Source organism: Tubulanus polymorphus, chromosome 2 (assembly GCF_964204645.1).
Source record: "Tubulanus polymorphus chromosome 2, tnTubPoly1.2, whole genome shotgun sequence".
Classification (NCBI taxonomy): Eukaryota; Metazoa; Nemertea; class Palaeonemertea; order Tubulaniformes; family Tubulanidae; genus Tubulanus; species Tubulanus polymorphus.
Window position 1 is genome coordinate 22,188,304 of NC_134026.1, and position 18,469 is coordinate 22,206,772.

Genomic DNA, 18,469 nt, shown 5'->3' on the forward strand with positions numbered 1-18,469 from the left:
GAATTCATTGTTTTAGAGAACTGTGCTATATAAATTATTCAATCTGTTTATCTTTTCAGCAATTGATCACTCAAAGATCACAGCAGTTTGAGGTGAGTTTTTAATCATTTACGCCTTGATCAAAGTTGAAATAATTAAGGTCCTTATGTTTTTCATACATTTTTACAGTGGACAGAGAGATGTAGGTTTTTGATATGGTTTAAAACTGCTCTTATTTCATGGCAACTCATGTACCTGGTATGCTTCTATACAACGTTTGTATTTCAGGTGCTAAAATGAAGCTGAACCTCAGTAAATCTGCAAACAGTTATCATTGCACTCTATGAATCATATTCAAATCAGAAGCGGTGAGTTTTATATCGATTTATTGCAGTAATTTGTGGTGATTTTATCAGTTATTAACTTTATTTATTATTTTTTTATTTTTTTTGGGTGCATCCCCAATCATATCTACTCGGGGGTGGGGGGGGAATACTGTGGATAATATATGCTACAGTAATCAAAACAAGTTAAAAAAAGTAACTTTCAGAATAGCAGACACACATTATGTGATATTCCTGTATTTCAATAATCACCTTTCTCTTTATAGAATGAAGTCCACACAGCACACTAGAATTTACAACTCAAAAGACCTGGTTCAAAGTAAAACTGAAAGCGGTAAGTTTCAATTTCAAACGGCTCTTTTTTCATAACAACTAAACTAATTTATAACATTTATACATTTGTTGGTGCCAAAATAAGTGAACCCTTGACATAATATATGAATAGTAAACTTGGGAATTCACCGAACATTTGTCAATGATGTACATCGCTTTAGATCCTCACATTAACACAAGTACCAGTAAATATCTCTGCATATATTCCAGTCTCTATACTTGCTGCTGTTGGACTGTAAATGTATATTATATAGTCTTTCCCTGATTATTGCTTTTTCTCTTATATCCATCCAGTTCAATGCAAAAGTGAATTACTTATGAGATTACTTATGAAACACCCTGAAACTACGTTAATAAGGGAAGGTCAATTTGAAATTTGAAGTTAGAATTGAAATTATCAAGTTGAAAGTATGCAACTTTCGTATTTTAGAGTCCAAAATGAAGCTGACTTGTAGAGTGTGATGTTTACTGTGTGCTGATTTGTTAGGGTTTAAACATAAGTCAGATGTGGTGAGTTTTCTATCCATTTTTTGCAGTAATTTGTGGTGATTTATCAGTTATAAACTTTTTAATTTTCTGTGCAGTTTCAATAGATTTACGTTTAAATCAAGTCAAGAAAATGGCAGGTTTTTTATCGGTCACTTTCAACTAAATGTTTTCAAAATGATTGCTAACGTTTTTATTTTAGAGGGCAGTCAATAGCTACCATCAGACCCCATTGAAATCTACATACACTCAACATATTGTGATAAACTGCTCAAAAACATGGTGGGTTTGTAGAATACAATAGAACACAAACAAGCTGCAGTTTCTTTTTCTTTCATCAATTATTATCTGGAATAATTTTCTCTTTCCAGAAGGCGATGCACCCAACACTAATTGGAGCTGGAAAAATTAGAAAATATTCACCTTCAGAGAATGAAGGAAGCTTGTTGCTATTATTGTTCAAAAGAAAAACTAAGTAATTTTCCCTATACATTTCAACCTGGTACTAAACAACTGTATATTTCAATTATATATGTATTAATTTTTTTCAGGAAATCATCAGTGCTCTTAACTTTATGACATAATGGCTCTTGGAATGCTAGAAATACTGCATGGTCAAACCGCAGATCATCTAGAGGTAGCTTACATCTTTTCGGTCGGAAATATGTATTTTCCTGTAGTAGAAAGTCATACCAAACACTCACAATCCTGAGCTTGTGAACTCATCAGGTAAACACAAGTATGAAAAGGTTGGTTTTCTAATAGAATTAGCCCCAATTTCTGACTGCTATAATTTTGTAAATACATATACCGGTATGTTGCTAATTCTTTTCATAGTATGATTTTGTTTCGCAGCATGAAATTTGTCGAATAGAACAGTTTGAAAGTTGATCAAAGACTGAATAATGATATCGAATCATGTGGAACTATACGGTAACTTACAACTCTTTTTTCCGAGGTGCATGTATTTCATGAATGAAAACAATTCCCACTTGACTGTTAATCCAATCAAACATTTTAAGTATAATATTTGCAGACGCATGTTTTCTCTCTATTTTAGAATGAAACGTGAAGCAATTATGCCATTTGACGAAGCCAGCCATCTACCTGGAGATTGATATGATGCCACTTATTTCAGAGATCTGCAATTTTAAAGTTAAAAGTCAAATGAATATTGTTTCCATAAAACAAATCCCCTGATACGTCTCACAAAGCTGTAACGTCATTTTTACTGATAGAATAGCCTGTACACGGACTCAGGCGTAGAGAATAGATGATGTAAACCCGCTTTATGCAAATTTGAAAGATTAAATGCATTACTTATTTATCAAGAATCAGAATCAAAATTACAAAGTAAATGAAGAAATAACTTGAACGACACAAAATAACAAAACCTCTCAACCTAAGCACTTAACACCCTTTGCTTTACTTTCTCAATTAACTTGTTCTTCCCCTGTTTTAGTTATTTCTTCACACATAAAGATGGTCTCTTAAGAGACTCCAAACCGTGTCTTTGAATTTTTTTTAAATTTGTATGTAGTGGGTTTATAATCTTATTTCAATTTTTACTGATAATTGAAATGTAGTTAGTACCCCAGGACCCAGTTTCATTGGTCTGGGTACGTAAACTTTTATGCTATTTTGAATGGAAATATTTTGTATAATATTGTAGATTACTTGTTTTCTTATGGGACTTTACTTTGTATGAACTGTTGTATGGTTTTATTTGAAATAAATATATATTTTCACTGTTGTTCTAGTTGTGTTACAGACGCCAGCAGCTTATTAAACTCTGCGTCACACCATGCTTATTAAACTCTGCGTCACACCATGATAAACCTATACATCCCATATTAGTGAAACGGACCATGTGGACCCGGTTTCACTAACATTTTAGAAACAGCAGTTTGTAAACTGATGTCCCACGGGTAGCATTTATGGATGCGAGGGTTTCAATCAGTTTACAAACAAGAACATACGTACATGTAATTAACTCCTAAATCAATTAATTTCACGACTATCATATTAAGCAGTTTCACTATACCTTAGGTCTTACGTTATGTGCCTTAGGTTTAGTTAATAGGTGTCACTAAACCTATGACCCCTAAACTTAACCCCCAAATATCTTGTCTCTGATAAATAAACCAAATTTCAAATCGTCCAAACTACACAAATAACGATTTAGAGTCGGGTCTTATGTGTTTATAGGTTTAGTGAAACCTATCATTTAAACTGATACACGTGTATGAGAACCATGTTACTTGAAATCGTCCGAACTACACAAATAACGATTTAGTCGGAGTTGGGTCTTATGTTTATAAGTCTAGGTTTAGTGAAAACTAAATATCTCGGCTCTGCTGATAAATTGACCAATTTGTATATGTGTCACTAAACCTAAGACCCATTAGGAGGTCTTAGGTTTAGTGACGCCCTCAAATTAGGTACATGTGTATTTTGAGCAAAAACTATTTAAAAAAGTGTTGCTAAAGCACGGGCCTGGAACAAAAGGTTTTTGAAGCCAGTATCATTCATTGGTACTATAAAAAGGTATAGTACTATAGTATATATACTATAGTACCGGTACCCAAGGCTGGCTTCCTGGTAGAACTTTGTCACGCAGTTGGGGGTTCTTTTAGACCCCAAAAACCCCCCTTAAATACCGGCCCCAGAAAAATTTGTTTTCCTAGTTCCGTTCGCGTTGGATCCATTGATGCCATAGGTACGTAGTCTGCCTTCAGAACGTTTACAACAGTTCTGAAACGTACAGATAATGTCCAGTCGTCGTTCAGTCCGACAACGGCGCACGAGATTGCCGTATGCCGGTGTCTCCGAAAAAGCTTGGTATAGACCTAGAATTGATTAGGCTTGGACACCGGTATGCTGAGAGCAGCCCTCGGCATGCTGGCTTCTCGAATAGGGCTTACACCATAGGGTGAATGGAAGCTTGTGTTGAAATCTCGTAGACTCTGCCTAAACCGGTACATTGGGGACTTTTGGACAAGAAGCGCGAAACGGAACGGAAAACTTATTTTTATTTTACAGATTAGCGGATAGATACGTAGCGGTTTGGGCCAATGCCAGTAGTGGTCTAAACGTAGAAACTACGAATAAACCTGCGTAGATTGTTTCACTGTTTTGTATATGAAGAATTCAAATATGCAATTTTCACACTATTAGGCTACTGTTATAGTGATACGGGCGGTATTATTAAGTTCCTTCCTCATTGTTTCAACATGCTATTATGAAAATGGTCACATTCACGCTTTTAGAAACATTTCCTATGCACGATACTGGGGCCGTATTCGTTGTATTCTTTTTTGCTAATCCACATTTGTTTGAAAGTTGACAAAGATGCCAAAATCGAACCACCGATCCACACTGAATACTTTCTCTCCGATGGCGCAATGATCTTGACTGGACTCGAAGGTGAGGCAAGACAAACTAATTCCTTTTGCATTCGATGAGCTATCCCTGATAGAATAATTATCACATCAAAAAAGGTTTGAAGTAGAATGATTGATGGAACACTAATATCAAGAAATTTTGACGATGTATTCGTTTTGAATGCAATTCCATACCTGGAAACATGGTTGTTCCCCCAGAAAGAACGGTTGACGCAAACAGCCAATTACGGATATCTACGTCGCATTTCATAATCGATTGATGAATCATTTCATGTACGCCAACGTCTTCCATTCCTGAGATGATAGCAAAGAATAGTATTTTTAATTCAACATTCAATATGCGAGTACAGCTTTAAACAGGTCGCCACCATACGCAGACACTACAAACCTACGTACTTCGGGCGCCTGAGCTAATAAGTGGTTCGTAAAAGGATCCGATCATACCACAAAGGTTGATACTTACCAACTAATGAAGGTTGGAACAGTGCCTCTGGTACTCCCACTCTTTCGTTGGCAACGGTAATGACGGCTCCGTCTGGTAATGTGTAAGTTGCTACCGTCGCACTTTCTCCTTCATAATCATTAGCCACATAACACATTTTCTCCTTGATATCATTAACTTTTTCAGAATCAGCTGAATTAGATACATGGGATTAATTATTTAAAAAGACAAAGACATTCTATTTACATTCAGATATCGTTTTACTTCTTGAAATAACATCAAAACGTGTTCCAACTTTAAAAAAGCACAAATACACCATACATGTATACCAACAATCCAACATAATGAGGAAAAATCGCACCAGGTGAAGTGAAATCGTTTCCCTGCTTTTGTAAAATCCGACACAGATACGTGGTTAGATCGCGCCCGCCTAGGTTCATACGCCTGATGGCGTACGCCAACGCGTATCCTACAAAACGACCGAAAACATTCGAGAAAATGCAAAAGTCAGAATAGAGGGTCTACTACGTACATTTCCTAAGATAAATTGAGGCTGTTGTGGTGAACAGACTGTAGGTTATATTTGAAATATTTTGGACTTATATACATGTACCTTCGTAAATGGGAACGGTATGAGATACGCCATCCCCAGAATCGAAAACTATACCATTAGTACGACCTGATGCGTAGAGAGACAATACTGCTTGAATTGCTACATACATAGCCGGCGTATTGAACGTCTCCATCATAATCTGAAATTCATAATGTAGAGGAAGCGTTTTTCGGATAGAAATACGAAATTACGTACGAGAGAAATCCCACAATAACGAAGCCATGATTGAAAAATTCTATCAGAATGATTATATTCGAGGAGCGACGTTTCGGCTAAATAACAGAGACAATCCCTACTTTAAGATCAATAACAATCCATGTCGGACCAATTTTGTGGTCTATACCCTTAAAAAAAACCGCTGTTAGCCATCATCAGGCGTACTGATACTCTTCGTTGTGGGATTTCTCGTTATCATCATACACGGCCATTTCTTCTCTAAAATACGAAATTCTTTTAATAAGACTAAATTGTTCGATTGATGAATAATCGAAGTACTTGGATCATCTTTTCTCGGTTGGGTTTTGGATTAAGAGGAGCTTCGGTCAACAGTACAGGATGTTCTTCGGGTTCCACGCGAAGCTCGTTGTTGAAAGCATGATGCCATATTTTCTCCATGTCGTCCCAGTTGGTAACAATACCGCGCTCAATGGGGTAGGTTGTTGTTGCTAGAACATCCCTCTTACTATGAGCTTCATCTCCGACGAAACTTTCCTTGAACCCCATACCAGGATATGCGTTCCTAATGGATCAAATAATTATGATTAGGAAAAACCACAGTACAATGTGCAATAGCATTGGTTCATGTACATTATATCTTTTTCCTTGAGCCCCATAACAGGATATGCGTTCCCAAGCGTTCTTAATGGATAATCAATTAATTATGATTAGGAAAAAACCGTAATAAAATAGCATTGATTCATATAAATTATATCTTTTCAAGAAAAGAAATAATTTGTTCCAGTGATAACATACTGTGCGCATCGTACGCGGCCAACGATCGCCGGAAACACAGCCTTCGGTTTATCGTCGCCCGCAAATCCAGCTCTAAGCATACTGGAACCATTATCTATAACCAATGCCGCCATATCATCACCATTTGTAGACATGTCAACTTGTGTTTTCTTTCTACAAAATGAGAATTTTCTTGGAATTTAAGAATTATGAAATCATAAAACCATCGTTCACAAAACACGGAATCCATGATACTGTTATGATGTAGGTTACGTACGTATATAGCCTATATAATGTTGAAAATACGCATTAGAAAAGCGTATATTTTCCATCCTGGTTTGTGTTGAAAATCTTAAGTTTTTATATTCAATATTTTGTGAAATTCTGCAACAATAGTTTTTGTATGGTAAAAAATAGCATCAATAACCTGGATGATATTTGAATAAATAAATGCGATATTTCGAATGGAAAACATTATTCAAGGCAATTTATTCGACCTGCATAACGTTCTCTGGTGATGGAGAACATCGTTAAGTTACCGTGAAAAAGCATGAAGACTGAATTAACTATATTTCTGTTGACTGTTTTGTAAATTGTTTCGTGGTCGGTTGGTAAATTCGCGTGCTACAAGAAATTCTGAAGTGCCTCAACTGGACTTTATAGATGTGAAGATACTGTATCAGAAAATGCGTTCATTTTCAAGCGTGAGAAAATACATAAGTATACCGATGAAATTGAAAAGTAACACGATAAAAAGGAATGTTGAATAAAACTGAATTTTAGCAGTGAATGAATATATACCATTAAACACACCTAATGCACGGGTAAATCAATCATTCATTGATAATCATTTACATACTTGATTTCGATCACCATTGATGAAACGCTATCCGTTTTATGAAGTCCGAAAATGTTTCTTAGGAATTTGGATGTAATCGAAACGTTGAATGAACTACTAGCTTGAGGAAACATTTTCGGACTTATTGTTCGTGAGAATAGTGGGATTCTCTTTATATTACTTGATTTCGATATGATAATAATCCAAACCACCTTACTGCTCTGTTGCAAGATTGCAGAAAATCCGTCCGTTCTATGCCTCCTGAATTTGGCGACTCTTGTTTGTCCTACCTACAGGACGAGTGTGATCTACTGTATAATTTTAAATGATTATTTTCCAGGCCTGGCTAATCACCGCAGAAGAGATAAGTCCGCGCCAAATAACCGTGTATATTCACGATATGCTTAAATCTTCTTATGATATCAAACGTTGTAACAGTTTATAACCGACACATGCTGAATCAGAACCGGTTTATTTCTTTATATAGCTTATGATACATTATCTTAAAAGGTTTATCTGGGACATAATTTCTGCCAATGGGTTAAGACGTCATTCGATTCAAAAGTTAAAAATATCATCTAGAAAGATAAATTATAAGCGAGATCTATAAGGCAATTGTCTAAGAACCAATGCAGTCATTCTCCATAACATACGTATGCAGGCCCTAGGACAGAAAGTGGTTGTCGGGAATGCCCGCCACCTAAACATGCGTCATTTGCTAAGACGACGATGAATGAAGATAGATGAAACTTATCGCAAGCCTATTGAAATCTTTTTATTCTCCTCGAGCGAAAAGAAACCTCTCCGGAAAAACAAAACAATAATGAACTGGGGTTTTTTATTTGTATGTGAACGAACGTGAAACGCTCAATAACACTCCTACCGGTATCTCGTTCCGCCGTTTTGACCCCGGCTGTGTTGTCGCCCAGCCTCTGACGCCCAAGTAGGCCCAATTACCCAAACTTGTAAACTGGAAACAAGCGTCTCCTATGTGAAATGGCGTTGGTATCAATGATAACACGATTTTGGAACGTTGGGTACAAGACCTTGTTAGAAAAGAGAAATAAAAAAAGAGAAAACGAAATTCATTGATACGTATAATGATTATTTTCAATCGGTACAATATATACAAGATATTTACAATAAATCCAGTCGTATTTTGAAATCAATCGTCGTAAAATCAGCCTGGATTGTCCGTAGATTAAAGTTGTGATTCTATCTCAATCAATGCATGAAAGCATCATTTTCATGTGCACTTAATATTTACAATTTAAATTCTAATCCTCTTTGATATTACTATATATTCTATGCGAAGAAAATTTTATTTAATGTTAATAATGATATCAGTCTCATTTCCTGCCCGCGCCTTCGTGTGTGTTCTTAGAAACATTTTCTATGCACGATACTGGGGCCGCTTTCGTCGTATTCTTGTTTGCTGATCCACATTTGTTGGAACGTTGACAAAGATGCCAAAATCGAACCCCCGATCCACACCGAATACTTCCTCTCCGGAGGCGCAATGATCTTGATCTTGCACGAAGACGGAGCGAGTGATGTCATTTCCTTTTGCATTCGATCAGCCATCCCTGAGAAGAAAAAGTTACCTTTGAATTTACTTCCCAAGATTTTTGTCCATATTTCAACACCAGGAAAGTGCTCAGAATGCACCTAGATACATCTTATTTTTCAAAATTTTCTCCGGGAGGACCCTTGACCCCCAGTTTGTGCTGATGACGGCTGCGTTGTCATTACGGGCCATAAACGCATGGTGACCCAACATTCCATGTGCGACCCCTTTTTCCAAGTGCTTAGATCCGCCCATGGTCCTTATCACCACCCTAAGTTTTTCATAGTTTCTAATTATGAAAATGATCGATTGATTTGATCCAATTAATGGATTTGATAACGATCAAATATTCGTACCTGGAAACATGGTCGTTCCTCCAGAAAGAACCGTTGCTGCATAAAGCTCTGTACGGATATCTATGTCGCATTTCATAACTGATTGATAGATTTTCTCATGGACGCCGCATGATTCCATTCCTGAAAAAAAGATTATTGATAGGAAATTTCTTAGAATTAACACTAAGTAATTCTGTGCGCAACGATCACAAAATCGGTGTCAATCATTATGTACCGAGGAACGAAGGTTGGAACAGTGCTTCTGGTGCTCGAAATCTTTCGTTGCCGATAGTGATGACGGCTCCGTCAGGTAATTCGTATGATTTTTCCAATTGGGACGATGTCGCCGCATTCGCCATTTCTTGTTCAAAATCGTGGGCCACATAGCACATTTTCTCCTTGATATCTCTTACTATCTCGAATTCAGCTACAATGAATTAGGAAATTTAAACTGATATCAACGTTTCACTAAACTATGAAATATCGAGCCTACTTTTTATTTCAATGACACAATTCAACATAATTGAAGGAAATCTTACCAGATGTGGTAAAACTGTACCCCCGCTCGTGTAAAATCCGACAAAGATAAGCAGTAAGGTCCCGCCCAGCGAGGTCCATACGTTCGATGGCGTGCGGCAATGCATATCCTACGGAAAGAATCGTACAAAATGCCTCTGTTTTATCCAGTCATTCGTTGTAATTAGCATATATCTAATTTTGTTGTTGTTGATGAAAATACCTTCGTAAATGGGAACGGTATGAGATACACCATCTCCTGCATCGAAAACTATACCAGTAGTACGACCAGACGCGTAGAGAGACATTACTGCTTGAATTGCCACATACATAGCCGGCGTATTGAACGTCTCCATCATAATCTGAAAATCAAATCAAAATGAAAAATTACATATCAAGAAATATAAAGATATTTCCAATTTCTGCCGATGGATATTCGACTTACTTGGGTCATTTTTTCACGGTTTGCTTTGGGATTGAGAGGAGCCTCGGTCAATAATACCGGATGTTCTTCGGGTGCCACGCGAAGCTCGTTGTAGAAAGTGTGATGCCAGATTTTTTCCATATCATCCCAGTTGGTGACAATACCGTGTTCAATCGGGTATCTTAATGACAAAATACCCCTTTAACTCTGAGCTTCGTCCCCGACGTAACTTTCCTTGTTGCCCATACCAGGCATGATACTCTAAGATAAAAAAAACAATTGATTTTCAATTTCCGAACCATAATACGACATACATCGTACAACTTAAAGCGATCACAAATTAAAACACAAGTAAAAATAAATAGGGACTCTCATGTACATACGAATTGATTAAATCAATTATTTGACTATCAATTAAGGAACAAAATATTCAATAGAATGAGCAATATGATATTTATATAAACCAGGGAGTGGGAGAGCACCATCGTTTTCGTTGGGTACTTACGATTTGGCGCGGACGGCCAACGATAGCTGGAAACACGGCTCTCGGTGCATCGTCACCCGCAAATCCTGCTTTGCACATACCGGATCCGTTATCTATTACTAACCCCGCAATGTCATCGTCAATATGTGTAGCCATATTTGAGTGAGTTTGTATTACTGAAATCGAACCAAAATTTCTGTTTTGAAGTTTAGAAAATTGCCAGTATATGTTTTAACGCCTTGTCAGAGATATGCGCACAATAAAAGATAAAATCAAATAGAAAATGATTTCATTCCGTGAAAAAGTCGGAGTTGAATCGCCGCCGGTCGAAAAAAGATAAGATTAAAAAAATGTTTTAATTCCGTGATAAAAAGTCGGAATTAAATCGGTCGAAAAGATTTTTCGAATTTTTATTTAATTTTATGATTTATCAATCGGCAAAATATCTAAAAAAATGATTATGTCCCCAGGACGCTTCCGTACAACAAAGAATTAGTAAAAACTATTCTAATTTACAAACGACATGCATAGAATTAAAAAAAAAATTTGATTAAAAAAATAGATATCAAATGGACATTTCAGTGATAGTTTCGATAATCCAAATCATCTTAATCCAAACTTACCTTTACTGGTGTTCCGTTGAAAGAAACTCTGTTCGCTTTAAAAGCTCTATGAATTTTCAGACTATGCATGGCCCTTTTATACCCGACAGGACGAGCGAAATTGTAATTTTAGATTATTACTATCCAGGCTAATGACTAAATAAGGTAGTAGTCATCTTGGAGAATATTCTATCGGCAAACCGTGCCAGATAATCGTAATATACATACATGTGATGTCGCAATAGCTCATTATAGATTCAGTGTCGTTTAAGTAATGTCCACGGGCGTAAAACACGTTCGTTCATTCTATTCAGCGTTAAAACCGGTACCGGGTAACTGCGCAAAACGAATCATAACCTCCAAACGAACGTTAGCGCTAAATAACTCAACTGAGCAATCGATGGTTAATTGACTCTTCTGGCCCTATTTTCCTATTTCTAAAAATTCTTTGTTCATTTCTTTGGATGTTTTATTTAAAAAATATCAACAAATATCTATTCATAATTCAAAATCTTGTATCATTCTTAAGAGCAAACGTCGGGAAACTTATTTTGTAATATCTATGTCTGTCTGTCAGTCTGTGTACTATAAAAAAATTGCTGAATCAGATTCTTTATGTAGGTTTATCTTTTTATCTACAATATTAAACGGTTTGGTGTTCGAAATGTTATCTTCAAAAGAGTTTATCTCAAGTGGTATTGGCCACGATTTCATGGTTTATTTTTGTTTTGATCATATATGGTAAGCTAGAAAAACACGTGTCGGACGGATTGCGATCGCTCCTTTTATGGGCATGGACTGGACTGTCGTAGCTCAGTAAAAATCAATGTTGTTATTTCCTGGGAATGCCTTTCAGATCAGTGAACTACTTGACGATATTCCTACAGTAAATGGAAGTGCAAAGATTACTTAAAGCTATTCGAGTCACGAATTCAAAAATTACGTATCTAGAAGTAGAAAAAAAGAAAACCAGGGGGAGCGTCATCGATGTTCTTTACTTATTGAACTGCTTCTGTATCAATGACTACAAACATGGGGTTTTATATATGGGCATAGATCTACTCCACAAGATACTAGCGATAGCGATTCGACTCTCAAATTCAATTCACTCTAATCCAGCGCAGCGCATTTCGACGTTAAATGCCGCGACGCAACAAAATCCGATATGAAGTGGTTTTTTCAAGTGGTTGAATCCGTAATGAGAATCGAATGCAATTTTAATGAAGTACGTCGTAATAGACTCCTTTATTTGGCGTATAAAGTCATATGCATATCACGTCGTCAATTTACACAACTTCAAAACTCGGAGTATTGGAACTGATATATATCGGAATTAATAATGCTGAGGTATTTCGAAGAGATTTCGGCTTGCAGTGTGTGAAATAACCGAAAGCATTCGTTGGATTATATACGAGATGTATGCGCTTGGGGATCTGGAAAAATGTAACCTAGGAATTTCTGAAGCATTTCAAAACGGTACCTCAGATAATCGGGTGCCGAAATCACCGCGTCGTTACGAGCTTACCACCTTTGATCGGACGACTAAAACTGTCATTACCGATTTACCAGCTAGAAAATATGACCTGAACACAGCTATTATCTGGCTCCGACGGGAACTTGTAAGTACAATAGAAATATCATCGAAATATCCATGTTCTAGAACTTAATTTTTAGATGAAAATTTGTTAGTATCATAATATTTTTTTCATAATTCTGCTTATTCATACTTTCTAGTTATCGATAAAACAACAAGATGAAAATCTAATACGCCAATTCAGGTTCCTTGGATCGGTAATCAAAAGCATCAACGATGAGATACATTGGTCCGACGATGCAGGAGCTTTAAGTTGTTGCCAGTCGTTGGAATTCCTATCGACATCATCCGAACTATCACTTCCTTCAGACAATTCATCTTCCCGTCGGAATGCTTCCTCCTCTCCATGTACTCCTATCAGGGACAGCAATTACGTGGATAACTTCAGGATTTGCGAAGATTCCCGTGTGGGTTCAGTGCTGATCAGTCAAACAGACCACGAAAAGTTTGTGTGAATTGGAAAGATGGTCTAACAATCGTTGAAAGTTGTTATTCTCTGAAAACATCCCAAAATAATTGGACGGGGACGGGGTGGCCGTCGCCGGCGCGGCCGTAGTATTTCAGACTAGTAAGTCAGATTTTTGAGTGCAATTTAAAAAAAAAAAAATTTAAAAAGTGCAATTTAGCAGTGTCTCGGTATCCGACACACTGCCCAAAATTTGCATAGGCACCTTTACAAAAAGTTCCACTTTCAAAATCGATGCAGGCACGAGTTTGGACGTGCCGCGAGTTGGATTATGCGGCTATATTGAATGCCACATTCACGGTAGGGTATGAAAGCCGGCCGCGGTCGAAACGCGGTATGAAATGCAGTCGCGGCCCCGGCCGCGGCCGCACAAATTGCGGCCGCTGGAATATCTCAATCGGAGGTCTTTATTTTGTAATGACGTTGTTATTGCCTTTTTTTATTTTGTAAGATTACCGTTAGTACTTATTCTCATTATTGCATGAATAAACTTATCTATATATATTTCAAAAGCAAATGATTTGTGTTGATTTAATTGAAATGTAAACTATACGAGTAAAATCCCACAATGAATGAATTAAGTGATAAAATGTTTATTAAAACATATAAAAAATATTTCGAAGGGTGGTAGTAACCACCCTTCTTCAGTCTAAAATGACTGAAGAAGAGTGGTAGTAACCACCCGAAATATTTCTTATATGTTTTAATAAACATTTTATCACTTAATTCATTCATTGTGGGATGGGATTTTACTCGTATCGTTTTATCACGGATATTGTGATCTGCAATTGATTCATCATGATACCCACGGATTTTCGATTGAAATGTAAACTATGCAACGCCTAATCACCACCCCTAATTGTGAAGTAACGGTTTGCAACCTAGGCAGAACCTTTAGGTTGCATAGCGGTACATCACAATTAGGCGTGGTGATTAGTAACAAGATTTTAAGGCTTATTAGAAGTCCCAATGTCCCTGGTTTAAATTTCCAAAATTAATTATTTACAAATTACATATTTAACTAGTTCGGAATTCCATCACTTCAAGCCGTGCCGAAGGGGACGGGCGTTCGGGGCCAGCGAACGAACTCCCAAAAAATTCCCTAAAAGTAGTGCCCTTCAAAAAAAGTTAGCGCCAAAAAATTGTCAAGATTTTTCGAAATTTGGATACAATTTTCATGCTTTTGGAAAATGAAAAGTAATCCCTTCTCAAATGATTTATTCAGGTACCCGGGCACTACATATTGATATATGCACTTCATATATATACGGTGAAAAGGTGCCCTTTTTTAAATAGAACTGCCCCTCAAAAAGGCTCGGCACAGGCCTGCAATTGTCCTTATTCAGCTAGCCATACGAAAGCAACACGTGGCGCATGGAAGAGTAACCACGAACATCCTTAAACCAGCAAGTATTATCGTTCTTTGCTTTAATCTTTAATTTATTTGTATGCATTTCAGAAAGTGCCATAAATGAAGAACGGAACAGTTTTCTCATTTCGACGCCACCTGTTGAACCAAAAGCTGGGGATTTTAGGGTATTAAAGATAAGGTTTTGCATTTTTATTAAATTGAGGATTTTTTCAAAATCGATTACAGAAGACACAAGTTTACAGCAATTAACTCTTTTATTTTTCAGAATGCTGAGGCAATTGCAAACGCCGTAACTCCAAAAATTATGCGCCAGCAACATTGTGATATCTTCAGATCATACGTTTCGAACCGTATATTGCATTACAGCTCGCGCAACTGCAACAAAATTTGTGAAATGTCATTTTGCAGTGAACCAACAAAAAAGGACGCTAAATGGATTCAATGTGATTTTTGTATGCGTTGGCTGCATTTAGACTGCCAGAAGATTAATGGGAATGTAGCTCGGGGAAAGAAAATCGATGTGCAGTGTGCTGTGGAGCACCAGATGTCTAACTCTAATTTTAAGTAAACTTTTGAATATCAGTATGTATTAGATAAAGCGGAAAGCATGATATGCTATATAGAGGTTAAAGTGGAGAAAACACAAACAATGAATTCTACAATATTTTCAGCGAAAAAAGTAGCTTTCTGTGTGGGCTAAAGCCTTAAGAACAATATATCACCTTATTGAATAATGTGTTAGAGATAATGTATTAAATTAAAAATTTTGAATTTAATCAGTATGTATTAAATAAAGCGCATATCTTTTCATTAAATAGTTGAGTTTTTAATTGACTTCTCTTTGTGATTTGGCACGATTGACAGCGGACGCAATTACAAAAAAAGACCACAGGATGTTATTACAAAATAAAGACCTCCGATTGAGATATTCCAGCGGCCGCAATTTGTGCGGCCGCGACTGCATTTCATACCCACATCCGCATTTTACTCAGTCCACAGCTGCTGAACGCCTAAATTTGGTTCTGTAGGTGGTGCTTTGGTCGATTATTTAACTCCGCAATTGAATCGTATTTTTCAAATTTTATGAAACAATTTTACAAAATGGGAAAGAAAGACAAATATCGTGGTAGATCGCCCGAAACTGAACGAAACAGTAGAAAATTCTCGAAGAAGACCCACCGTCGATCATCAACGAGAAGTGATAGTAGTGATGACAGTGACCGAGATAGCGTTAAAAGATACAGTAGTAGTAGTAGTAAAAAAGACAAAAAACATTACAAATACAGAAGTCATAATCGTTCGAGGTCACGATCCCCTGACCGACATCGTAATAAAAAGAACCGTGTTAATAGCAGGTCGAGATCATCATCCCCCATTTCAAAATCGAGGAAGAAATCAAAGAAAAGGTCGTCATCTTCCGATTCGCAGTCAGAAAACAGAAGTACCGGCGAAGGGGAGTCATTTCAGCAAATGAGTTTGGAAGAATTAAAGAAACTTAAAGTAGAGACGCAGCGACAAAAAGATATGCAGAAAGCGGTTGAAACGCCGGAACAAAAACGTCTGCGTCGAATGGCGAAGAAAGAGATGAAAGAACGAAAGCGAAAAGCGAACATGGGTTGGGACGAGGAGTATATGGGCTACTCGAATGGGGATAACCCGTTCGGCGATGAGCATTTGTTAGACACGTTCGTTTGGGGAAAGAAACTCGAGAAAGAAGGCAAGAAAGACTTCAGCAAACGCGAGTTACAAACGATGCAAAAAGCAAAGCTCGAAGAAAACAAACGTGAGCTGGAAAAAGTGAAGAAACGACGCCTGGAACGAGAGAGGGAATACGCCGACCGGGAAAAAGAGCGAGAATTCCTTCAACGTTCGAAGGAGGTCGAGTATTTCAAAGAGTGGGAACGACAAGAGGACACATTTCATCTTCAACAGGCGAAGCTGCGATCGCAAATTCGAATCGAAGAAGGCCGCGCTAAACCGATCGATCTTCTCGGCAAGTATATAAGCGCCGAAGACGACGATTTCGCTGTCGAAATGCACGAACCATACAGCTACCTAAACGGACTGACGATCGACGATCTGGAAGACTTACTCGAGGATATTAAAGTCTATATCGAACTCGAAGAGGGTAAAAACGTCGACTACTGGAAGGACATCACGATCGTCGCCAAAGACGAACTCGGAAAATTGCGCAAAATGGATCCCGCCGTTCGAGATATGGTGGCTAATCGTCGAGAAGGTATCAATACGTCTGTGATTGAGGATGTCGCGTCGATATTTCGCGGCAAGTCGCACAATCAGTTGATGGCATTGAAAAAACAGATGCAGGATAAATTGAAAGGCGGAGAAGGTATCGATGTCGGATACTGGGAGTCGCTTTTGCAGCAGTTGAAGGCGCACATGGCTCGTACTCGATTGCGCGAACGACATCAAGAAAATCTACAACGCAAACTTTACAAACTGAAGATGGAGCAAGGCATTCAGAGCGAACCGCTGTTCCCAATCGTTAAAGAAGAGAATGACGACGATGAGGACGACGTAAATGAGGAAACGACGGTTACCGAGACGGAGGAGCCACAGCCGGGGACGAGTGGTGAGGGAAATCAAACCGCCGCTAGTTCAGATGTCGACGATGATGACGACGAGGAAAAAGATGATGACGACGATGAAGATGAGGTGGAGGAAGATCCGTCCGAGTCGCATTACGTCGATTATGAGTTAGGAAAGTATAGCCCGCAGTTGTTACGGCCGTCCAGTCTCGAAATCGACGCGGTTCTTTACGACCCGAGCGATGACATGAAGAAGCTCGAGTACATGCGGCAGCAAGTTCTGGCGACCGGCGCCGTCAACGACGATGTCGAATCGGAATTCATAAAAAAAGCGAAAGAAGGCATGAACGACGATGAGGCCCAGTTCAGCGTCGAAACGCCGCTCGAAGCGCAGACATTCCTCTGGTCGGATAAGTACCGGCCGCGGAAGCCGCGATTCTTCAACCGCGTACACACTGGGTTCGAATGGAATAAATACAACCAGACGCATTACGATATCGATAACCCGCCGCCGAAAATCGTGCAAGGTTACAAATTCAATATATTCTATCCGGATTTGATCGAGAAGACAAACACGCCCGAGTATACGATCACGCCCGAAACGGATAGTGCCGATTTCGCCATTTTGCGATTCCGCGCAGGACCGCCGTACGAAGATATCGCGTTCAGAATCGTGAATCGAGAATGGGAGTATTCGTACAAACGGGGATTTCGTTGTCAGTTTAATAACAATATCTTCCAGTTGTGGTTCCATTTCAAGCGATATCGCTATCGTAGATAGTGGTCATCATATCGTTCAGCTTGAGCAAAAAAAAAACTTGTAAATAAACTGTAAATAGTTGGTAGGGTTTTATATGATGCTAAAAGACAAACTAGGAAACTAAATTCGCTTTTTTGAAAGACAATTGTTTGGGACATTTCAAAGAACATTTAAAGGCTTTTTTTGTATAATTTTGGTGAATTGGTTATTTGTGTTGATAATGATTACGGTATATGTACTTGTAGATGGCACAAGATGAAGGACCAGTATAACTAATGATTCATTGTGTAATTGAATGCATTTAAATTTTGATTGAGATATTTTGAATGTTTGAAGTTGTAGTCATCAGTATGATGATGGTAATGGTGAACACTAAAAATCTAGGATGAAAACTTGCTAGTTCGTCTTAT

General features: G+C 37.9%; 2 protein-coding genes across 2 annotated transcripts; one reads left to right on the forward strand and one right to left on the reverse strand.

Annotated features, from left to right (window-relative positions):
- Positions 1 to 686: 686 nt before the first annotated feature.
- Positions 687 to 11,408, reverse strand: LOC141899042 (uncharacterized). The gene is given in 16 exon segments (XM_074785193.1): positions 687 to 4,613; positions 4,721 to 4,840; positions 5,010 to 5,180; positions 5,350 to 5,457; positions 5,602 to 5,740; positions 6,097 to 6,340; positions 6,574 to 6,726; positions 7,412 to 7,611; positions 8,777 to 8,976; positions 9,314 to 9,433; positions 9,528 to 9,719; positions 9,832 to 9,939; positions 10,032 to 10,170; positions 10,254 to 10,493; positions 10,738 to 10,892; positions 11,340 to 11,408. Coding segments are annotated over 15 exon segments (2,475 nt in total). The 5' UTR covers positions 10,873 to 10,892; positions 11,340 to 11,408; the 3' UTR covers positions 687 to 4,407.
- A 4,393-nt stretch (positions 11,409 to 15,801) lies between these two features.
- Positions 15,802 to 18,080, forward strand: LOC141898493 (splicing factor Cactin-like). Its single transcript, XM_074784422.1, has one exon. The coding sequence runs from the start codon at positions 15,834 to 15,836 to the stop codon at positions 18,078 to 18,080; it is 2,247 nt and encodes a 748-aa protein (XP_074640523.1). The 5' UTR covers positions 15,802 to 15,833.
- Positions 18,081 to 18,469: the final 389 nt, after the last annotated feature.

Excerpts from the sequence above, each read along its gene's own strand:
- LOC141898493 (XM_074784422.1), top strand. The coding sequence starts at position 15,834 with ATGAAACAATTTTACAAAATGGGAAAGAAAGACAAATATCGTGGTAGA.